Raw genomic sequence first — 25,081 nt, 5'->3', positions numbered from 1 at the left:
AAGAACATTGCAAAAAACTTCCGTTCGGCCGTCATGTGACCACTGAGAGACTGGACAGCCCCGTGTGTTTTCATGCAAATCCACTTAAACTACCTTTTATCCCACTTACTTTGACTAACAGTTACAGCGCAGACAGGGCATTATCTGTGAAGAATATATAGGCCCTCCATATATCTTTTAAATCCCTCTATTATGATATATATGTTAAAAGGCAATTTTGACTTATTATAAAATATTAAAAAGAGCTATCATTTAAGAAAATTACAGGCTACTGAAAGTGAGAATGTCTTGATAACTCACGACTGACTGTTAAATGTCAAACTTTATAGGCTACAGGCTTCCTAATTTGCGATAGAGAGCAACAGTATTAAAGGTTAACTATGTAGTTTTGGGGAAGAAATGTATTGACTTTATTTAATGCCTTAACAAACTAAATAAACAAACTCTCTTCCCTATCCTGACTGACCAGTATAAACAAACTGACCTTAAAGGACAGCATAGCTTCATACTTTTATTTTACTTTGTTTATATGTGGTGGACCCTGCCACATTTCAAGCTTCAAACAGTGTACCGGGGACCTTATTCTCCTCTGAGAACAGCTTGTTATTCACTTATGAAAAAGATAAATATGTCTGAGTTGTATTATTACTTAATAAATATTGTAATTATTAAAATTCTGACCTTTAATCAAAGGTACATCATACCCCTTTTAACTAATATAAGGCTATACAATTGAATAAAAAGGATAGGTGGAAATTGGGTGGATTCATCACTCATTGACTAACATACATTTAACTACAACATTTAAATATCAGTTACTGTAATACATGAGAATTAGCTATCTATTTGCATAGGTTCCAGTGCAGTCTGTGAGCCCACCTGGATGTACAAACTGGTATAATCTTGGAAATATCTTGTCAGTGCCGTGACAGCAGAAATGACTCTGAACAGATATTTCTTTTGGAGGTGGCAGAGATGTGGCATTCAAGGGGGGTGATTTGTTACTTGTAAGCTCCCATAGGAACCAGAAGAGGGCAACCACTCACCATGAAGATATTATTGAGCCTCGTGGACCGGGGGAAAATTTCAAGTGGTATCAAGTTTAAAAAGCAAGTAATAAAGGGAAAGCAGAAAGACGATGTTGCATCTAAATGGACCTGACATTATTAAATAAGGGCTCTTCGATTGCATTTCAGCCACAGTGATGGGAGTCAGCGAGATCAAAGCAACTGAGAGAAAGGGAAGCTGGCATGTAATAAAAGGCAAACGTTGGACTAAATTGGAAGCCATAAATTCACGGTCACACCCTACATCCAAACACAAAACATTCATGAGCTAAATATATCCCACGTTGTCACTATGCTTTGTCAAACTTTCACTGAACATCACGTGTTTCAGAGAGAAAACATTCAAAGATCATTTTGGACTTTGTGTTTTTGTCTTTGTCACATATGTGATCTGCTCTCTTATGTCACATTCAGAGGCCCACAAGACCTAATGAGTTAAAGGGGAATATATTGCCTTCAGGAGCTTGGATGAACAACACACCTTGTGGCGAGTCAGTGACTTGTCATAATGTTTCTCATTATTCACTCCCGCCCTGGGATAAAGATCAGCAGGCTGTCATAAAGATTAGCTTGGGAAATGAAACAGAAGGGGATGGACGGAGGTAAAAGGTGGGTTGTGGCAGAGAGAGAAGGAGAAGTAAAAGTTGAAAACAAATGAGAGGCAGAGGTGAGAAACGCAGAAAAGGAAATACAAATAAGGCTGACGACTGTGGTGGAGACAGAGTGGGGATAAATGGAGGGGAACAAATGGTTTTGAGTAAGAAAAAGCGAAATGAGAAGAGAAGGGCAAAGAGGAAGAGGGGAAGAAGAGGATCAAAGGAGATGAGAAGCCTGAATGAGGAGCAGATGAAAGGATGGATGAGGGGATGTGAAGAATAAAGAAACGGGGGCAAAGGAGAAGAAAAACTAAGGAAAGGACGAGGGGCAGAATGACAGTAGGGGGAAAATACAAGAGATGGAGCGAGAGGGTGTGGGAGAGAAGAGGAGGAGGAGGTGGGGTTACGATGAGTCATCAGCAGGATCTCAGCTCTGGTGGGCCGGGTTGCTGTGGGGGTGGCAGCCAGTGTGACACATATGCAGTAACACACACACAGAGGGATGCCGGCCGTCATGCTGCTTATATGTCTCCTCCTGCTGTGGAGGCGGGTGGAAGACAATGCAGGGATGCCACTGAGAAGCACAGTTCACACACACTCGTGCACAAGAAGCAGCCCTTTCTTCAGACACACACACACATGCAGATAATGATGATGGCTGAGGATGGATGGAGGATATACAGCTGTAGGAAAGAAAAAAGGACAGAGTATGCACCTCATGCCTTTTTGCACCTCTCGCATACCATTTCCTTCATCATTCATAATTCATTAGGCACATATGCAGAGGCGGATGTTGTAAAAAGGGAACAGTCAGAGTGGATGACATGCAAAAAAAAACCCAGCATGATGTATAGTTCAATGTGATGTTCCCTCTTTATGGACTTTCACATAATTCTACATGCATCCAATATGCTTAAGGCATTCTTTAGCCATACTTTAAACCATGTTAGTGTGTGTGTTGGTTTGTGCTATAAAAGTGAAAGTGTCAGGTCGTCCAATTAACCCATGGCAGGCAGACAGAAAGTGCAGCCGTAGTGCACATGGTGCATTTACAGTAAACGTGCTTGTCAGTCCAATTCTACATAGGGAAGAAGGGGCGTAGACCTTGTAATAAGTCACTTCCTCTGTGAAATGCACGATCTCGTCTCTCCATGTCTCTCTCCGGTGCTGAGCTGATCTCAGAGTTGCCATGCCAACAGATTGGGGGATTCCTAATTCTGATCTAAGCCACTGCGTGCGCACACACGCACACACGCACACACACACTCACAGAAATGTATCAATAGGTTGTGTGTCATTTGTTTTTCCATGTTCTGTTTGAGGTTTAAAAATCAATGTTTATGTGTGTGTGTGTGTCACACTGTATCACTGTGTGTATGACACCGGACCAACCAGTTAATCAGGTTAATGATTCGTTATATATATATATATATATATTTTTTTTTTAGCATCAGCACAACCATGCAAACCTTCAGGCAGCTTAAGACATCAACTCGAACAGAGACACTGACACTCACAGAAAAAAGAAAATGACTCGGCTCACCAGTGAAATTTGAAAACCTTTGTAGGAATCTGTATTTAATTTTTTCAAACTCTACATACATTCATACATCTCTCAAATAGAGGAGCAGGACAGTACATGTGAGTGTAAAATCTGTATTTGTGTGTGAGCTTAAGTGTGTGTGTGTGTGTGTGTGTGTGTGTGAGAGGGTTGCAGGTTGGGTTGGGGGTTCCAGCTGCCTTCTGCACACCTGCATATTTTATCATGTGCTTACAGAATGTGATGGAGACACATTATGAGTAAAAGACAGACAACATGGGTAGAAAGACACAAACTGTGTGTATATGCATGTGTGAATGTGTATATGTGTGTGCCCATTAGGGGTCGTACTGAGGTGTTTTCTACACTGTTAGGTTAGTCGGTAAACATTTTTTTCAAACAGTACCTCTTACTGAAAATATATTTTTGCTATGATGATCTGCATAGGTCCTGATTAGAAAACTGATACCCTATGAATACGCATGAAAAATCACATGTACAGCCCCTTTTCTGTTTACAATGATAAGTTTACTGATTTGCAAAAGTATGTAGGTTTGCTCCCCCCTGTGACTGAGTGGGTGGGTGTGTATCTGTGAGTGCATCTATGTTTCATGTTTGTATAGTATGTGTTCATACATTATGTATGCACGTATGAGTTGGCCATGTATGAGTTTGTCTGTGTGCATGAATGCTTCCATACATGTGCCTGTTAGCATGCCTGCATACGCAACTGCATGTACAGTATGTATGCAAGTATGTGTTACTATGGATCAGGCATGCATGTAACCCTGCATTCTGTTTGTGTGTAGGAATTCATGACTATGTGTTTGTTAGTCGCTGTCTGCCTCTCTATCCTGGGTCTCAGCCAGGGAGCTCTCATCAATTTTCTCCAGGCTCTCAGCACGCTGGATGCTGAGCTCAGAGAGCGGGATGCTGGGTAATGTAGTCTGTTCAGGGTAGAGCCAGGGCTTGTAGCCAGGGTTGTGTCTCTGCTTCCACTCTGGATACTTCAAACAGGCTTTGTTGATCTTCTTCATTGCCTAAAAAGAGCAAAATAGATTAACAACACAACAAAAATAACATATCTGATGGCCAAAGAGGTTGTGTTTTGTGTTTGTTTGTATGTGGGTTGGTTGGTTGGTTTGTCAGCGAGATAACACAAAAACTACTGAATGTATTTCGACAAAAATGGGTCTCAGCCCAGAATAAACACTGGTAACATTTGGTGCAGACCCAGATAAAGGGATGGAGCCAGGATTTTTTTCTCACTTAAACACTGGGATTTTGGGAGTTGTTTTTGTGTTTTTTGTTGTTTTTTTTTTTACCTTTGCATTAATTTGCAAAGTAATGCTCTTATTTCTTGATGAAAAAAAAGCAAATTTAAAAGCAGTGTTTCCCAAACATATATTTTGCTCAGGCAGTCCGCCAAGGTATATTAATGGCTGGCCAAGTATATTTGGTGACCTTTTTTGCATTTAATATTGTTGCCATCCACGAATGATTTATTAGTAGACAAACTGGAACCTTCCCACACAAGTACACAGCCATTGGTTGGTAAATGCTAAGTTTATTTGACATTGGATTAGGCTTGATTGAATTAAAGGGGACATATATGGGCCTTGGCGAAGGTTTGCACTCTACTGAGTGGCATTCTATTTTTTTAAAAATGTTTTTATGAATGTGCTCTGATAATCAATAACCTGAATTATATACAAGGTTATCATTGTCAGAGCCAAATCATCAAATGTCTTTACAAAGTTGCCATAGTATCAAAACTGCAAGAGACATTGTAGATGTGGTTACAATTCAAAAGCTTCTCATTCAATATAAATATCAGTTTAAAATGTCAAATCAAATGGTAATCTTTCTTTCTCTGTATAATATTTTGAATAATAAATGAGTCAAAAAAAAAAATCTGTGAAGCCCAGACAGAAAATGCCTTCTTGTGTATTTATTGTGTTGAAGTCATCAGCATGGTTATTGTCAGGAGGATTTGTGCGTCTCGCTGAGCTGCTATTTTCTGACTCATCAAGGGATTTCTCCATCCCTGGGTGCTCTCCAGAGAATCTTTGCCCCATTTAAACAAACATGCACACAAACTCAGACAGACAAACAAATGCAGTGACAGTATGTTTCTGAAATGTGAAGGAGAATTGAGAATAACCTGAATGAACACAAGTCCTGTGGATTAACACATCGACAAACACCAAACACCATCACAGAATCGGTGTTAATCTGCAAATGACTTACGCGAGGAGCAAGGTAGTGGGAAGACCTGTTGACGACCCACTTTGGTAATGAACCTGCAAAGAAAGACAGAGTGAACAGAGGAAGATTCAGAAAAGTGCGAGGATGAGATTGTAAGTGAGAGAGAACAGAGGAAGAGGAGGAAGTGGGAAGGTATAAATAGGGATTTAACATCTGCTTTATTACATGTCATGTCATCCTGGATCAAAGTGAAGCTTTGCAACTTGCTACTCACTACAGCCAGACTAAAGTGCTTTACACAATCGGCACTTTGCAAGCAAGAGAATGATGGTAGAGAAGTGAATTAAAGGGTGAATAAGACTAATGAATGGAAGAAGAGTGCAAAGGAAAGAGAAGGCAGCAGGAGAGCAAAATAGACTCTGTCCTTCATATGGTAACTATGGCGACTTGTTCTGACATAAAGGCAGGGAAATGAATCATTCATTAGAGGAGCATGAGCACCTGAGTGAGTGTGTGCATGTGTGGTTACCTCGTGGGTCCACCTGGGCCAAGTAAGTGAGGATACAGCGGTTAGGTCCCTGCCACTGGACCATGTATCCAGTCTGAAGAGACACAGCTCGCACCATTTCCTTTTTAGGAGGGTATTTCTGTAGAGACCACACACACACACGCACATGCACATGCACATGCACACGCACACACACACACAGTTTAATAGATTATTATTAGAATAGACATTATCCATTTTCAGCACATGGAAACTAAACAGTACAACTACTAGCAGAGAGATATTCAGAAATCACTGCTCAAAGTTAAAACATGTTGTCTCCAGCTTTTCATGAATATCTATCGAATGGTTGATACAAGTTGTGCAGAGTGTGCACCACTGTGTTTTTCTGTGCTGTGTTTTTTCTGCTGCCAGTCTATTAGATTTTCTAGTTCACAGTCATCTTTTTGATGCAAATCCAGTCCGTGAATAACACAGCAGTAAAGGCCAGCTCAAGCCCACTATTCCACTGCTGCCTCTTCATAATATATCTAAAGATTATTATTCATGACCAAGTTCAGTAGCGGTTAGCCTGAGCTAACTGGGACAGGCACTGTGAGGAGAACAGGAGAGGCACACAGCAGTCAGCAAAAGAACCTTTATCAGGGGAGAAGTTCAGATAACTGCTTTATCTTCTCTACACTATTTGACTTACAGTTTTGGTGCCTGCACCTCTCTAGTAGTAGGAATTTTGAAGAACAAAGACGGCTTTTGGGAATCATTCAACGTGCAGGTTTCTGGGTAATCAGAGACAACATTATATTGCTCTGAGCTAATGGAGAGGGGTTTGTTGGAAAGACTGCAGGAAATGTGAAGCATTAGTCAACGATGAGGTGTCCCTCTACAGTCTTGACACACTGGCCTTGCCACGAAACTTTGTATCTTATGACTTGGGGGATTGATGATCAGTCAGTTAGTTCATCTGCTGATCTGCCAAAAGAAGTCATCAAAAGGTATCACTCTGAAATTTGGTGACTTGCAATGATCAAAGATCCACTTTTTTGACATATTATGAATGCAGCTATTATGAACAAGAGCTGGAGACTACAGCCATGCTTGAGCTAAATGTTTATGTCAGCATGCTAACAAGCTCAGAATGACAATGTGTACAAGCTGGTATTTATCAGGCATATTGTTTACCATATTCACAATTTCAGTATAATCAGGTAGCACTAAACACTACGTAAAGCAGAGGTTGAGGGAAACGTCATTTGTTTTGCAGGGGTTTTGATCAAAAAGAAGCGCTGGCAGATCTGCTGCCATACCACCAGATAATAGAGCAGCTTTGGTTCAGGCAATAAGAATTATTTTGTAGAAATAGCTTGCTTATGTAGGTCATTTAGATTGATTTATATCATATTGAGACAACCAGTTGAAAACTTGTTGTAGTCTGTTTGAAGACAATTCAGAAATCTTCATCTTCTGGGGAGCGTGAATGTCCATACAAAATGTTGTTAATCCAATAAATGATTTTAGTCGAGACCAAAGTGATGAAGCAACCGGTATGACTGGACAAACTACCGTTATTAATCATGTGAACAAATGAATGTGGTGTCAAATACAGCACGGGTTGACTGACTCCTGGTGGTGGACGCATGAACTCAGCAATCTATTAAGTATCCTCTTGAGCTGCATTACACAATTCAAGCTCTCAAGTTCTTATGACTACCAAGAATGACCTTGGCAATCCACACACAGTGCCAGGCGCACACACACACACACACACACACACACACACACACACAGGACACAAACACACACACACAGATTCTGTCCATTATTTTCCAAACCACTTGTTAATGCAGGAATGCGGAAGGGGAGGCGGAAGTCAACAGCTAAGTCACATGAGAGGTCTTATCCCTCTGTAAACATTATATTAGTGAGTGAAACTGAGAGTGAGACACAGAGAGGGAAAAAGACAGAGAAGCAAGAAACAATGACGGAAGAGAAAAATGAGAGCCTGTATCGAGAGAGATACAGCTGAAACAGCGACTTGGTTGATTGATCATTACACAAATAAGTAATATTTTTTTGCAGAAAAGCCACACATTATCTAGTTCCAGCTTCATTAGGATTGTCTTTGTCTTATGTTCTAGTAAAATGATAATCCTGACACTGTGAAAGGCTTTTTCTCACTATCTTCTGACAGTTTATAAACCAGATAATCAATTCATTGCGATAATAATCACCATATTAATCCACAATGGAAATAACCAATTGTTGCTGCCCTCATAAAAGGTGACAAGTACAGCTTGCACACAAGATAGTCCTCTTCTTCCAGTTGGATGAGAAACACAGAAATGCAGCCAAACTAAAGTCTGAGGATTTGGGCCTGATTCCAAACTGAAAGTCACTCATACAGTCTCTAATCAGGCTACTTTACTGGCCTTTGGCATTCCCCTGAAAAGCACAACTGGAAGCTGAACTAAAAACACAATGTATTCAACTCAATTGATTAACTTTCCTACACCTACAACGAAGCAGTGCCAGGGCAGATCTATCATTCCCCCTGGAGCAGTGGGAAAGTTCAGCAGATAAGTTGATTAATGGCAGTAAATGAACAGTCCAAGTTGCAGTTTGACCATGAATAAAGTCTGCAGCTCCCCGATACCCAAGAAGAACTTATGGTTGAGGGACAGCCATTACTATCCCTATTTATATTCATGTTGCTGGTCCATGCTAATATTGACGCTGCCACCAATCCATGCTAGTGACATTTATCTTGCTAGAACAGCCGCCTGGTTGTGACGGTAACAACAACATAGCAATTAATCACACCACCATTCTCTGAGAAACTAAGTTTACTGTTAGACAGGAAGAAAAATCAACTGGTACACCCACAGACACAGCTTTGTATTGCCGACTTCCCACAAATATTCAAGGATTTCTTTCCGTACAGCACGACGCCCTTAAGCCTCCTAAACTGGATCAACCTTCATGTGTGCTCACCCAATGTGCACTCATTTCAAAACGGGCTGTTTCACAATGCACCTTTGAACACACATGCAAAGAGTTATAAAGGGGTGAATGAGCAGGGCCTCAGCTGAGAGCATGTATAAGCTCTGGGTGTGCGTGTGTGCCCACGCATGCGCGTACTTACGGCATGTTTGACAGAGTAGTTCATGATGATGTAATCTTTTGCTATTGGCAGCCAGGAACGAAGCGTGATGACATCACGGTTCTTAAGAGGACTCGGACACCTCCCTATTAACAAACAAGACAGAGCGAGCAAACAAGACATTACAGATCAATGTGCACATCATGTGTGTCTCTACATTTGATAAAAAACACGTTTACACGCGTGTGTAACTTACAGGAGTAGTAACCAACATCCGCATTGACTGTAAGCTTCCCGATATCGAAGGTCTCAATGACGTTTGTGTCCCATTTCTTTCTGTATTCGATGTCATGGAGAACGTCGTACATGGTCTCAGCTGACACGTCCTTACACACCATCTGACACTGAGAATGAGAGACAGACAGAAAGAGAGACAGAGCTCATTTTTAGGCAATAAATGTAAAAGAAATCACATCAAAAAATCATTGACTGAACCAGATATAAATCCATAACTAATGCTGTTGCACTGATCATGCAAAAAACATTTCAGAGCTCTATCCAATGAAAGCTATAAAGCAGGAAACTCCATTAGATTTTAATTATGTTGCATTCCATGATTTCTCAGTAAGTACTGGACCATTGTTGGAGAGCTTCACAGTTGTGGCTGTTTATTATGAAAGAGGTGGGTGTGAAATGAAAACAAACCTTGATGAAAACATCAAAGCACAAAATTCAACACCCATACTAATCTATTATGCAAACTGTAAAAATAAATAAAGAGGATGCATGAATGTAAGTGCTGAGGGATCCTGAACATACTCAGTTGAACAGAAATACACACACATACAAAAAGGCAAATTATGTGTGTAAAAGATTAGACATCAGATGGTCAGAGAGCAGAAACTGAGTGTGTGAATGTGAGAGAGAGAGAGAGAGAGAGAGAGAGAGAGAGAGAGAGAGAGAGAGAGAGAGAGAGAGAGAGAGAGAGAGAGAGAGAGAGAGGAAAAGAAAAATTAGAGAGAGAATGAAGAGACAGGCCACTGACCACAGATGAGTCATTCAACAGCTCAGGTCTAGTATCTGAGCTGTTGAATGGAAAAAAAACAAAACACTATCAGTACAGGAGTACAGGACACAGTCAGTCAGTCAAATGATCTGTGATATGTGACAGGGTAGAAGGGGCTCTGAGTGGAAAACAAACATCCAGCTCCCCAGTTGTTTGCACAAAAGCAGTTTTAAAAACATGAAATTAGACTGACTCCTTTCATGCTTCAATAAAGATGAAATAAGTACTCAAAATACTCAAAAAGTGATGGAGGCCAAAATACAATTGATCCATAAAATCTACTTAAGACAAATCATAGTGATAGATTCTTAAAATAAAATCTAGATGGAATGAATCATTCACACATCCGCACTTGTTGACGAGGAAGGTTGGTGTGGGTGTGTCACAGCATATTAATGAAACCACCGGGACTCCTGCTGCCTGTGTCAGGTTTGGAGTAGATGGCACTGTACGCAAGACAGCCCAGGAGTACAGCTGTTACTACAGTTACCACTGTCAGGGGGAATTAGTCTTTATAATAACAACACCAAAGACAGACAGAACAATGGAGGATGAGTGACACAAGGAGAGTTTAAGACCAAGTGAGAGGCTAAGAGAGACTGACATAAAAACAGAGCAAGAGACAAAGAGTAAATGAGAAAGAAATTGACAGAGGGTGGTTGTCTGTCCCAGGTGGTTTTAACCCCCATTACTAATCAGCCCAGAGGGTGTAAAGCTCAATCTACACCAGCCTCCTTTCTCTTGTTCCCTGAGGGCTTAATTTAAGAAAATGATTACCAGCCTTACTCTACATGTGGCTATACAGTTGTTCAAAAAGGGAGATCTCCCCTCGGTCTATAATAACCCAGCTTATGAAATAGTTCATGCTCACCTTTGGTATTATAGCACAAAAGATGCACTTGCAGTTAACAAGCTCTTTATCTGAAGTGCTCATTCAGATATGGATCTGCAAAGTCTTTAAATTATCTTCACTGACTAATACTTCTGCCACGTGAAAGAGTAAAATAACATGACTGAGTGTCGACAGCTGTGCTAGTGAGGTTGTATTTAGGGAGAGCAGTGCGAACATCACTTTTGCATTAGAATACAAGTTACTGACTGAAGTGAAGCGTTTAGTGTTGTTTTTTTATGAAGCCATCCACACAACGCATGACCATATTAATACAGGCAATGCTTGTGTTTAATATAGCCGAGCCTATTAGTTCTTAGTTCAGACTCTGTGTGACATACAGTTGTATTTTGTAGGTGATGAAGCCTAATCCTCCAAGCACACTTTAATTTACATTCTTCAATCACATATGTCAAGGCAATGATGTTCTGTGGACCAAAATAAAAAAGTTGTGATTGTCATGTCATAATTGGCTACATTACAGAAGGTATAGATCTACTGTGTTTCATATGACTAAGCCTACAATCAGAAATATTTATTCCTATCTCATACTATGTTGGACTTTGATCCTTTGATGTCTGCTCAACACTGGCCCTAAGGCCATTGGTTTATATAAAAAGAACTGATTATTCTAGATAAGTTATTTTGGTATTTTTTGAAAGTAACCAAAATGTAGTGTAATAAGAAACACATTACTCTACAGAGTGATTAATATATAGTAATATATTACTTCCAAATTAAGGCATCTAGTAATATGTTATATAATGCATTTTCAAAGTAACTTGCTCAGCACTTGCTAAGATGCTTTGATAATTTTACCATCTTTGTTTAGCATGTTAACATGGGAACATTTGAGCAACTTATCAGTCGGACCGATATTTCGATCTCCAGAGCCTCTAACAGATATTTATTAATCAGAAAAATGTTCACATAAAATAGGAACAGAGTGCCACTGGTTGGCCAACTTTAAGAATAAAATGTTTTATTCGGTGTAATACCACTCGAATTTCCCCACACTTTAGGCAAATAAACATACAACACAACGATTCTTACTAAATTAAATACAGAACTTAATGTATGACTTATGCTAAAAAAGGAATTAAGTAAAGTGAGATAAGATAATAGTGACGATGGATGACACACAAAACGCCACCATTTCCCAAAGCTTTTTTTCACACCAAGACCAAAAATGAATGAAGTTAACAGTCTTAGGACCAAACATCATTGTGGTGCTCAATGTCCCATTTTGGCTTTCGACCCCTTTCCCCTTCAAGAAATGTTAATTTACTGCCCCTGAATCCAGAGTGGACATTTACAACAATGTCCCTGTGCAGACTGTATGCAAGAGCTGTGCCAATGCTGTTTAAATCAATTTTATTCATATAGCTCTTAGGCAAATCTACAGTCTCATAGGGCTTCACAACCAGTCACACTGAAACAAGGAAAACTGAAAATGCTAAATGGAAATGACATCCCTTGACCACAGAATCCTCACTAAGAATAAGACAGTGTGCAAATGGGTAGAGACAGCAGGTTAATACGTACCGAAAGCTGTCAACAACATAAAATAGAACAGACAGAATAAAACCATGTGAAAGGGTGAATGTGGTGCAGCACACACAGGCCAAATAGAGCTACACATGTGGTCACATCATTTAAAAAGGTAACAATTTCAGCACCAAAAATATAACAAACGTATTTGGAGGAAAGGGCACAAACTGATATATGGAAGATATAAGACATAAGGCAAGAAGTGCTATTCCAAGGATAAGTTCAATCCATTAAATGTCAGTAGGTCTTCTTTAATAATGTGTTATTCAATAATGTGTTTTAGCACAGAGGTCATAGGCAGTCCCTGAGTCTTCTCCAAAGAGCACTGTGTTCCCCTAAATCTCATGATATATGAAGGATGCGGAACATTATCAAGTTTTGAATTGAGCACCTGACGAGCATGTTTCAATCTGAACTAATTAGAAAGCCTATATAAGCACTGTTTCCGCAGCAGTGATTAAAGCTTAACCAAACCAAAGTGCTGGTTTGACTCCTGGCTCAGAGAGGTCAGTTCAGAGAGATTTTAGCTGAGGCACACCTCTCATATTCCTGCTTCTACCTCAAAGGGACTAACTCCCATCACCTAAATGGCAACACCCAAAGAAATAGGAGACACTGCAGAGAACACTGCATGGAATTTGTGTGGTTAGTGTCGAAAATGTGAGACCTGGGATAGTTAGAACAATAGCGGTTTCAGCTTACCTCCTCACATGTGTGCTCTTAGTTAATGGGAGTCAATGTGGCAGCTTATTGGCACTGCTGTTTATGGAGGATCATGCTGCCAAGGTTGTTAGTAGTTATGCGTCTCTGACTGGCACACATTTTCTCATGTTTGAATGTATATACACACACACACACACACACACACACGTGTAGGCACAAATATTTTTAAGCTCCTCTCCACTCCAGCTCTGAATATTCCTTCCCCTGTACACTTATATATTATATATATCTTAAATGGTCTGACAATTTAATGAAACTTAAACAGCAATTGTTTTGGTATGAATAATATCAAAGAGTGAGTGTGTAAAACATGTAAATATCTTAAATTTCAAATGGAGTTTCTATTTGTATGTATTAATGAGTGGTGAGAGGGGCTGAAGACGATTGGGTTTGAAGAGTTCTCTAGTTGGCTTCAATTGTGAATTTGCTTGAGAGGAAAGAAAACATTTTGAAAGGTTTTCAAGGGATTTGAAAGTTGAATAATACCCAGAAAGTATGAAAGATGTGAAACATTGGACATTATGGAGTTTCTGGCTCAAAGTATGAATAAATAAATACAAGCAGATGGTAAAGGGATGCAGGACACATAACAGTGTTCCCACACATTGGTTCACTCAGGAGAATTTAAGTATTTTGTCTTATTCCTTTATAATGTTGGTAATAATGTTTTACTTTGTTTTTTTTATTTCCCTTCCTGTCATTCTAGTGAGAGTTCATCTAGCATCTAGTCTAATTCTGTGCTTGAATAAAGTCCCTACATTAAAAAATGTGAAAGGAGTTCAGTTGCAAACAAAACAGAAGTATAATAAAACTGCTTTTTACGTGTAACAGAACATGAATCCTTCCAGCGTTCACACTAATAATGACATGTGTTGCATCCACAGGCAAACTGAAACAGGAGTAGGAGGAAGAAGTGAGCAGTAAAGGTGAAAGAGGAGAACTATAGGGAGAAAAAAAGACGTCCAGCACAGAACGAAGACATACAGCCAGCTAAGTACATGTGTGCGTTATTCTATTAGACTGTAATTCGGTGAAGACAACAGATGAAGCAAGGAGACGGAGAAAGAGAGACGCGGGTGAGAGAGAGTTCAGCAAGATAAAACAGAGACGGAAGGAGACTAAATGGCGGACGAGTAGGTACACAAACATTGGGTGTGTGGTTTGGTGAGACTTTTCTTTGTGCCTGGTCTGAGTCCACACTGTGCCGACGGCCCACTCAGAATACAACCTCTGACCCCCGCACATCCACCCACTACTCATTCTCTCCCTTATTCCCTGTCTCACTCACTCTGTTCTCTCCCTCACCCTGCCAACCTGTCAACTCTCATTACTTACTCCTCTGAGTGCTGATACATGACTGCGGAAGACAATTACAAAAAATACAAAATAAAAAGGGGTGAGTGTGTGTGTGATTCAGAGCCGGGCTTCCCTGTGTGACAGCGGGGGAGGAGGCAAACCCAGGAGTCTCCAATGTGCGTGTGTGTATGTGTGGATGAGTGGGGCAGCTGTCTGAAAGTCAAACTATTAAAAGTACACAAAACCACCTTCACACTGACACACACCCACACACTGTGCACCATGTGTGGAGTCATGTGCTTGACAAATGAGTTGATGATGATGCTGGTTTGCATGAGTGATTACAGCTGTGATCACACCGTGACTCAAAAGTCATTATTGATGAATATGGCGGTGGCGATGATTACAATGAAAATGAAGCTGATGATAATTAAAGCACTAATGATAATGATGATTGCCAGCCTGTTGTCTTCTCGCTTTCTGATTTGGACATATATCACTCTTGTCTCATTGCAGTTGATGCTACAGCTACTAAGAGTGGAAACTGAAACAGGAAGAGAGCGTTAAGTCTCAACACTCACATTAATCATTCGACATGCATCAGCAAAGATGCATGCTTTTATTTCGGCTATAAATAGACGAGCTGTATCTGTGGCATCTCTGTGTGCCCCTACCCTCACACACACAAGCATACACCTATGAGAGCATACACTGTTAATGTAATCCTTTTCTATAGATTTACAGAGGAATAAACAAAAACCTGTTTGGATAAGTTTACATTGAAAGCAAGCCACAGATAAAGACTGATGTACTATGCAAAATTAGGCTCCTGTAACTGTCATATTTACATAAAGATAAAGTTTCAGTTGTACGTAGAAACCCCACCCTAACTCCAAATGTGTGTGTCTGTTTGCACTTTCTCTTTGTTTGCTGAGCTGTCCTGAGGAAACACACCTGTCCTGTATAAAAAAAAAAAAAAGCATTAATAAGCACAACCCTTATCCTCTGCACACACAAACACTTCATTCCCTGCCGATGCACACATCATACACCTCTCCTTCAGGACACACAGGATATACCCTGAGGACCCCCACACTCACACACATACACAACAAACACGTGAAGAATCTGCCTCACAGGTACAAAGATAAACGGGGCTGGGAAAAACCCTTTGCTGCTCTGGCCCTCCGCACATCCCTATGCACACAAACCCACACCCATGCGCGTGTGTGCGCGCACACACACACACACACACACACACACACACACACACACACACACACACACACACACACACACACACACACCACTTTATTCAACAAAGTAAACACCTGGTGGCTTGTTCATGCTCCTCAGACCCGGATGTACCAGCAGGAAAGCACACACACACACACACACACCCCCACACACACACAGAGAGAGGAGAAGGTGTTCTATTTCTATCGCTGAATGTATCCCAAAGACAATGACAGTAATCAGATGTGCCATCAGATGAGTAAGTTCTTTAAAAGGTTGGAAATGTGGAGGCAACCTTTCCAAAAACTGTCAGCTGTGAAGTTGAATCTGTCTGAACGTGGAAGTGATGATACTGCAGAGATTTATGACTCGGTTAAGCAGTGAATTGCCGGTCAGTCAGGTTTGAGGCTAAGTGGAAGCTTCGGTGTTCACTAGGAAAGTCAACTACACATATAACAGAAGTATAATACATGTTCTGTTTAATTTCTTGATCGCTTTGAACAATTTCCAATAATCTAAAATAAAAATAATGCTATGTCTCAAATTGTGTGCAAATTCAAGCTATAAAGCTCAACTATAATAGTTTATTCATATTCTCAGAGAAAACTCCTCTAGTTTTGCAGCAAACGTGCTATGAAGGCTATGAGTCTGAATTATTTACTTTTTTCCCTTTGAGTCGTTGTCCCGGAACACTAACAGGGCATTATTCAAAACTGTGGTCAAACATCAAGTATTAGCTGGCAGTTTTTCCATAGCTTCAGGTGAGATTGCTGTCCTCATGATGGCTCCACACCAACTCCCAAGACAAACATTAACGTTAGAGACAAACTGCCACGACGGCTATTTGACTAGATAACCAAGTTTACTTATCATGTACTTTCACATGCCTGTCACATTATGACCTTACGTTTGCAATGATTGGTAAAATGCTACATTTTCTTCAACCCACTGTGCCTTCTGTTCCTAACATCAACCTGTGTGCCATCACAGGTTATCAGAGCCCAACATACTGTCTTTCACCTCTATATTTTGTCCCTTAACCTAAAGATATTCAAGTTAGACTAAAATGAAACTGAGGAAAACAACAAATCCTCAAATTTCAAAAGATGTAACCACAGAATAAAATACTTTTCATTTCGTATCAGCTAATTGACTATTCCCATTCAGGCCTAGTCACTTCTATTGTCTTTTTTACCATGTCAGCATTACAGTGCAGGCTTTTGTTCACTTCCCTCCCAGTGAGTTTGACGAATCAAACACCACAAAAGCCACCAAAGTAGGCTGACATGTCGTACGCAAGACTGTCTAATGTCTTTCAGGTGGAGGCTTGAAAACGGTTTCACTGGCAAAGGAATGTGGCGTCTCTAGAGCATTAGACCTGCCTCCTGAGGCCGACTCCTGGTCTCACTTCTCTTTAGTCGGGGGGGGGGTTCCTTATAGAGTGCATCACGACACCACCACTATTCACATTTATAAAAAGAGGAGCGAATATAACACAGGATGTATTCTATTCACTTAACTGTTATCTACTGCAGTAGCACTGTTAACATCAGGTTGGGACTATGTAGTTAATTTTAATATTTGTTATATGAATGAGGTAATGATACAAACTCAGAAATACTTATCATCTCCATAACTGAACAGACAATCTGTTTTAGGTCCCCAGAACATTGTTTGAGGCTGGAAAGGTGGCAGGGTCCGCCACACGTAAACAAAGCGAAACAGTATGACACTGTCTCATCCTTTAAGGTCAGTTTGTTTATTCAGTCATGAAAAACAAACAGTTGATTTATCTAGTTTTTCAAATGCCTTTCTCAAAACTACCCAGTGCACCTTTAAAACCAGTTTGGTTACACGGGCCTGCTGTGCCATCTAATTACATTCTCCTTTATATGAATAAGCTGTTAGTGGGTTATGGAAGCCTCTGCGGTAAAAAAGCAGTGGATGAAGCATGTCAGCAGTTTGAATCATGAGGGAATTAAGATGAAGCGCTTCCCCTGCCAGCTGGAGTATACAGTGCAGCAGTGTTTTGTTTCTTCCTCTGTGGTACTTTCTATTATTTCTGTGGGGAGGGGGTTGCTATATTTCTAGCGCTCTGTAGAGAGTGGGTGCACAGATCAAATGCCTACTTTGTTGTTTTGTAACATAACTCACCTTGATTTTGTGGACGGACTTCCCCTCCTCCAGATCCTGGCTCCACACCGTGATCCCCAACTTGCTGTACCTCACACTCCAGCCCTCCTCGCACAGACACTCCGCCTTGAAGCTGGCAAATGCCCGGTCGTCCGGGATGGTCACAGTCTGTCCAGACATGGCTCGTTACCGGGGAGGAGAGAGAAAAAAAAGAAGGGAGGGTGAAGGGGGTGGGGGGGGTCTTCTGATAGAGACTCCTGTTGGGCCCTGGAGGAGACGCGATGAGCCAGCCGGGGGTAGGAAGGAAAGGAAGCCGAGAGCACAGCTACTCTTGTCCTCGTCCTCCTGTGGAGATAACTTGTCTAATTCAATTTCCTCCTTTCCAAGAAGCTTTTGTGGGGCTGCACCGCGTCTTGTGATGATCCGTGTGCGCGTGAGCGTGCGCGCTCAGGGAGGTCCAACAGCCGCAATCCAGCCGGCACAAACTAATCACACACAGGTGTAAAAAGCCACGGACGGAAAACAGGTGAGAGCACGAGAAGCGAAAAAAATGGTGCAGATAAGTGTCTAAAAATTAGATGGTCGCATCAAATGTGCATTATTAGTTGGTTGAATAAGTTTCAGCCTCCGGTCAGCAGCCGCTCTCCACACAAACCATATGTTTCTGTGCTTCCGCTTGTCACTCTCCCTTTTTTCTGTCTCTTTCTCTGTCTCCCTCTTCTTTCCCCGTCTCTCTCTGTCTCTGTGTGTCTCCCTCTCTCTCCGTTGTGGTCGTCTTTGGTGAGCTTACATTAATGTGCAGCAGCTCTCCATCGCTGCGTCGCTGCTGTGGCAGGTGGTGGAGGGGAGATGCGGTGAGAAATAAGAGGAAAAGGAGGCGGAGGAGGAGGAGAGACGCGGCAGAGCAGGCAGGTGACGCAGCCACGGCTACAGTGGAGACGCCTCCCTGTGCTGCCTTCAGGGGCTCCTCGTAAAACTCACACCAGCACATTTTTTTCTTGTAACATATTTCTTCGTAGCGGCAGCTTTAATGAAAACTTACATTAGATACAGCGGTACGCATCATCTGTAGGCTACGGGCTATCAGCAAGAAGATTTTCTATTTTTACAGAATTATTCTTTAAGATCCCTTAAAAAGCTAATTTTCAGGTCTGCAAGAAAGTGTTACCATGTGTTTGACGTTAAAAATGCATACATTTTCTTTCTGCCCATAGCAGCAGCACCTCTATTCACCCTCTGTCTGACCGCTCCATTTTAGTGCCTGTCTCTTTAAGGCTTCCCTCCTCAAAAGCATAATCTGCTCTGGTTGGTCAGCTCTTACAGGCCTGAGAGAGAGACACCATTATGGTGTCTCTGCAACCATAATGGGTGCATTGAGGGCGATGACAGTTGTGACATCCCAAACTTAAGGAACTCCAGCTTTCAGGCAGCGTTGCCCCGTGCTGCACTCAAATCCAGAGCCGGTGGGGGCTGACGGACCACAGAGCACGGAGCATGCAACTAGTGGAATTCCCGGCTAGTTTTCTAGAGCAACCAAATCAAGTAGCTTTCATGTCTCGTCTTGCAAGTGAAATTACTTTTTTTTTTCTCCTCTCAACTCAACTTTGCTTACAGATAGGACCTTTAAGTAGGAAGCTGCATAATGGAGCCACTGTTTTAGTTTTCTACGGTAAATAATGCAGGGAACTCCTGGACATCGATCTAGTTTTCATACCACCGAAAGTAATTGAACGCAACACGCGCTATCACACCGTTCACGCGCACCTTTTTTGTAAACTAATTCGCTCACGGTGCACCAGGCGCGCGCTCGGCAGCTGTTGGCTGACGTGGAAAGTTTGTCTTCACGTGTCTGTCTGTCTGTCTGTCCGGAACTTCAGAACTGTTCATTATCCAACAATAATCTCTCTACTCTTGAGAACATTAAATGTCCTACACATTTGATATAATGCAACATGAATGTAAGTGTAACCATGTATGTGTGACACTCACTCTGCTCTACTGTCTCCATCCATTTTTCACTCAGTCCATCCTGTCATTTTCTGTTTCATCCCTCTCCATCCTTTCATCTTGCTGTGTGTAAGCCCATTATCGGCCTCCTTCACTCCATTTGATCTGTGGGTGTTCTCACGACATCTTGAGGCCCAAAACATCTGAAGTGCATCGTGCATTTTGTTCTCAGATACATATAACTATATCTATATTTTTTAGTGCTTTAACCTGCCACCCTGATCTATATCATAAGCACACCCACACAGGATACCAGTCTGATCTGGTCATTTTTAAGCAGTGCATGTACACCCATCTCAGAAAAACACTGTCATTTAGGTGTGCTCCCCTCCCACAAACATGGACTTGAGTCATTGCTGAGAACAGGAGCAATGCAGCTTCTTAGTTATTGAAACTGTCTTTAAAACCCACACTGAAGCCATTGTGCTGCCACGTGCTACCCACTCTATATGCTGGAGCAGTTTTTCTTGGATTGTGTTTGAATGAACAGCTGAATGTGACTTCTGGTCGCAGTCCATTTACCATGTGGCAGTCTTGCTTAAATTGCCAGTGGACAAGTAATTACCGATTGCTGTACATGTAAAGGCTGTACATAAAGTGACACTATATGTATATAGATTGTCTCACTATATAGCTTCACTTTCATCACGCTATTCAGTCTGCTGCTGGGATCGTTCTTTTTTCCAGCAAAATATGAAGAACAAATTACGTCCCAAAGGAAGTTTGTCTGCAATTGTGCAACCAAAACAGGAAGATGCACTGTTTTCCCCGGTCGTTATCCCCGGGTGACAGTGGAACAACTGGAACAACTGTGGAAATGTTACACTGCAAAAGATAAAGAACTGCACAGATGGAGGAGGCAAAGAAAGAAGACGTAGAGTAATAGAGACCGAGGAGATAAAACAGACGGGCATTCACTCGATGGAGATTGTGTCGATTGTGTCAAAGTGTGTTCTGTCTCTGGTATGTGTGTTGTCTTACATCTTGCAACAAAACCTGCCAACTTATCAATACAGCTCGGTGTTTAACGCTTCCTTTTCATGGCACTGTGATCAGGATTTTTAGGTCTTACTGCTGTTTTTTGCTTTGTACAGTGGTCAACCTGTTAACAGTAGCCATGTTGCTAACGCTTTTTTTGCAATGGGCGTTACTAGTAATACCACAGAGGAACAGGAGGAGGAGATATAAAAACATGTGCTTCCGATTTAAACCTTTAATAAAAAGCTGTCATAGCTCCAGCAGACATTTTGACTTGCCAAACACAGGTGTAATCAATATCATGACTAAATGTTGTATTACATTGCAGTGACTGCTGAAACACAGCCGTAATTAATGTTGTTAGTTCCACCTGTGATTTTCCTGCTATGACACGGTAACCTTTTCAGTGTTTGTACTGCAAGGGCATAGAATTCGAATTAACTGGCTGGTAAAGGTGCCGTTGGATTTATGATGGCAAGGCATGATGTCCTCTCATAATTCATGTGTAGTGTGGCACAGTACTGCCAGCAGCACACAACATACCCACTTAATACACTGCAGCTTTACACCACTAGTTTCAATGGGACTTTAAAGACGAGACATTTACTATTATCAGAAATATTAAGGTGGGGTTTCTTGTGCAGGAGGTAATAAATTAATGTAACATTTCCCCTCAACTCACTCAACCTGAGCAACAGCCCTGCTTTTGTGTGTGTGTGTGTGTGTGTGTGTGTGTGTGTGTGTGTGTGTGTGTGTGTGGCCCAAGGTATATCAACAGTATCTCATAGTCTATAATAAATCATAGTATCCTCTCAATACTAAAAATGTACAAATTACAGTCACAAAGAGAAGAATGGTAGAATACTATAATGAAAATGCAGCCCTTTTCTCTGTCTGGAAGTTTATCAATGAAGATAACTAATTAATCCAGCCATTTTTAATATAATGACCGAAACCTAAGATGGCATTTAATGAGGATGATGACATTTACCTGCAATAGCCAACTTATACCGCGCTTTGATGCCATCTGGCGGCCATGATGAACTCTCAAAGGACGAGGAAACAAAATGACAGCTCGTGTCATCAAATTTAGGTGTATACGAATAGACCAGAAAACCGAAATTACTAACCGATACTCTAAATGAATGGCCGTGCGGGGGGCATTATTTAATGTTGCCCAACAAATACAAGGCAGCTCTCTTGTAAAATACATCAGTTATTTTAAAAATAACGGTCAACATTGCGCATGCGCATAAGAGGACTAACAGCAAACTCAAAGCTAAACTCGCAACGAGGCCCTTTCGTCAGTATTGCTTTACGTCTTTGCTGAAATCTCCAACGTTACATAGACATGTATATACGTATTTATCTATGTATATATGTCTATGCAACGACAGGCAACAGAGATAGGAGAGACTCGCTGCTTCCTGTCCTGTGTAGGCCCACCCCACTGCAGTCTAACCCGGTTTGAGCAAACACGGAAGTATGTAGGAGATACACATCTCGTCATTGCGCCTGACGCAGAAGTCCCCAGTAAAACACAATTTCCCAGGATGCACCGCGCGTTCTGGTGACATCCACGCTACGATGAGGTGAAGCGGTTGTTTTCGTCTCGGTGTTTCTAGATTAGCTGCCTGTAAATTGAAGTATATCGGCGGTTACATCGGCATAAACGCGGTGTGTTTGGGCTGTAGCACATCCCTTCCCCTCTGGAGGTACTGCCAGACAGAGGGTTTCATCCCCCGCATCGTTTTCGGTGAGTTTATCGCCATGTTATCATCTGTTCCCACCAGGCTAATAGCGCGAAGGTCGCGCAGCCTGTCACCGTGCAGTCGCGTGCTCCAGACCAGCGCGGGCGGCGCCGCGTGCCAGAGCATCCGCGAGACACCGGCGGAGTCCAACCGCAACCCTATCGTGTCCACCTCCCGGGTCTCCAGGAGGGGCATTCTGGCTGAGGACACCGCTGGTACCAATGTAAACCCAGCGGTGCAGTACCACCACCTCGCCCCTAGATGGATGTCCAACTTGGAGAACCGCCGCAGCTCCTGGGCGGCTCTGGCCAGCAGAGGGCGCAACAACAACCAGTACTGGGAGGAGAGCGGGCAGAGCGGCGGAGGTGAGGGCCGCGGGACAGGTGGAGGATCGAGCCGGGCAGGAGCGGCATCTGTCGGTGTGCTGTCTGCTGCAGCCGTGGCTTTCTGCTTGAAGAAAGACTCTGACAACAAAGGTAGACTGTCATTGTGTTGCCATGGTTCATCTATCAATGAAAAGTTACTGATGAGTTTTGTATAGAAAATATTATACATTGATAATTAAGTACAAACCATTTTGGTTTTCAAAAATCATATTGGCAGATAGACAATTTGGTTATGTGTACTTATCTGTATTGACCTGTTGTAATGTTTGTGTATCTGTTTCTGTCTTTGTGATGACCAGGTGATGCTCTCCTGGAGGCAGCAAGGACCAATAACTCCCAAGATGTTGCCAGGTATCCTCCCACCCCCTTCACACACACACACAAAATTTTATCAGACATGCACATCGTAGCAACATAGTATGGATATGTATTTTTGGCCCACTCCATTGTCAACCACCTGATTCAAGGTGGCTATGGTTATGTTTCATATGGCTGGTACATTTTGTTCATAGTTTAGCCTTTATGTCAGAGAACAGCAAATTCTACTTTTATTTGTCCTGATGACAGTAGACTTTAAGAGTAAGTAAGTATTTAAATACTTCCAAACAATATGTACTGAACATGTAATTTGGGGTGTTTTGAACAAAACTTCTGTAATAATGTTGAAAAGTAGCTAATTTAAATGTTTTTAACTTGATGGCTCAAGTGGAGCCTTAGTTGTACTATTCACACCATTCCTGTGTTCCTTGGTGAATTGTTCTTGGCAGCACATCTGTATAAAGACACAGAATGTCCTCTTGTCTTTAGTGTTTAGTTAAAATCATTTGAGATTCTTAGCAGGACTGTGTGATATTGTAATGAAATAACCAATGTAATATGACTGAGAAGATTGGTATGTGTAAAACAGCATGTAGATGATAAATAACACACACACCATTGCAGTGCCCTTGCAGCGCCCCTTACTCATACCTAAATACCTTAAAAGCTGTTGTGCTTATCACACAGTACACAAGCCTTGTTATATTTATAGCTGACTAAAAATCAAAATATTTTAAGCCCTCAAAGTTGTGTTAGTTTTTTCTTGTGGTATTGAACATGACATCGAATATTGATATTTTTCAAATTAATGTAGAGGAGTCATACATTTCAGTACAGTGACAACACTATAGTGTGAAATTAAATGACTAGTTTGAGATGTTTCCTTATTTAATTAGTGACTTTTTTGTTAGACCATATTCCCTGTATGTTAAATGCAATTACACTATTGTTTATATATCAAAATAATAATTCCCCACACAGCTCTTGTAAATTAACCATCATCTGTTGATATTATATAGGCTTTTATAAGTCACAGATCACCTGCTGGGGCCAGTTTCTAGAATCATCAGCCAGAATCATACAGCATTGAAAGCACAGCACTCGATTTGCTGAACCTTTTGTTGTAGTGCCACCTTTAACCACCAGGTGGAAGAAGAGGACCATCAGTGTGTGTAGATAAATGTGTGTCTGGATAGCAGTTTTGTTTTGTTTTTAGGTGCAAATTAAAATGTGGCCTTGCTCTGAGGCTGATCTTACATTTGAATAGTATATCCCCCTATTTTTTCTGCACAGGCAGAGAGTGTCAACAAAAGCCTCCCAAATTGTAATAAGTTGTGTGTGTGTGTGTGTGTGTGTGTGTGTGTGTGTGTGTGTGTGTGTGTGTATGTGTGTGTGTGTGCCTATGCCTCCCCACGAATGTATGCACTCTCCACAGCTGATAGTACTTCTCGGTCACATTTGTTCTTTCGATAATATGGCATTACAAATTGTGAGTAAGTATCAAAACAGACAGAATTCTTCACACTGTAGTCAGACACACAAACACAGGGTTACGATCCTCCAATTTGTTTTTGGAAATCTGTGACTCCAAAATATTAAAAAACAAAAAACCAAGTGACATGTTCTAGCACATATTGTTAAATGAAGTAGTAAATAGTAGCAATAATCATAAATTTGTGTTGAATCTGTGCTTGTGTGTGTGCAGCGTGTCGTTGAGTATTCATATCAGTG

General features: G+C 41.4%; 2 protein-coding genes across 2 annotated transcripts in view; one reads left to right on the top strand and one right to left on the bottom strand.

The window, feature by feature from the left end:
• Window positions 1–3,209: 3,209 nt before the first annotated feature.
• stard10 (StAR-related lipid transfer (START) domain containing 10) lies at window positions 3,210–18,813 on the bottom strand. The gene is made up of 6 exons (XM_037077046.1): window positions 17,932–18,813; window positions 9,273–9,420; window positions 9,059–9,162; window positions 5,941–6,058; window positions 5,454–5,506; window positions 3,210–4,243 (listed from the first exon to the last, which is right to left on the bottom strand). Exons 1-6 carry the CDS (start codon window positions 18,088–18,090, stop codon window positions 4,034–4,036), a joined length of 792 nt encoding a protein of 263 aa, XP_036932941.1. The 5' UTR covers window positions 18,091–18,813; the 3' UTR covers window positions 3,210–4,033.
• Window positions 18,814–22,665: 3,852 nt separating this feature from the next.
• Window positions 22,666–25,081, top strand: part of clpb (caseinolytic mitochondrial matrix peptidase chaperone subunit B) — a 33,064-nt gene continuing 30,648 nt past the window's right edge. The window contains exons 1-2 of the mRNA XM_037077032.1: window positions 22,666–23,122; window positions 23,332–23,383. Of these exons, the coding sequence (XP_036932927.1) occupies window positions 22,666–23,122; window positions 23,332–23,383 (509 nt within the window). The remainder of the gene's footprint in view (window positions 23,123–23,331; window positions 23,384–25,081) is intronic.

The sequence above is a fragment of the Acanthopagrus latus genome, chromosome 2, assembly GCF_904848185.1.
Source record: "Acanthopagrus latus isolate v.2019 chromosome 2, fAcaLat1.1, whole genome shotgun sequence".
Taxonomy (NCBI): Eukaryota; Metazoa; Chordata; class Actinopteri; order Spariformes; family Sparidae; genus Acanthopagrus; species Acanthopagrus latus.
The sequence above is the reverse complement of the archived record's forward strand: the minus strand, read 5'-3'. Positions and strand labels throughout refer to the sequence as shown.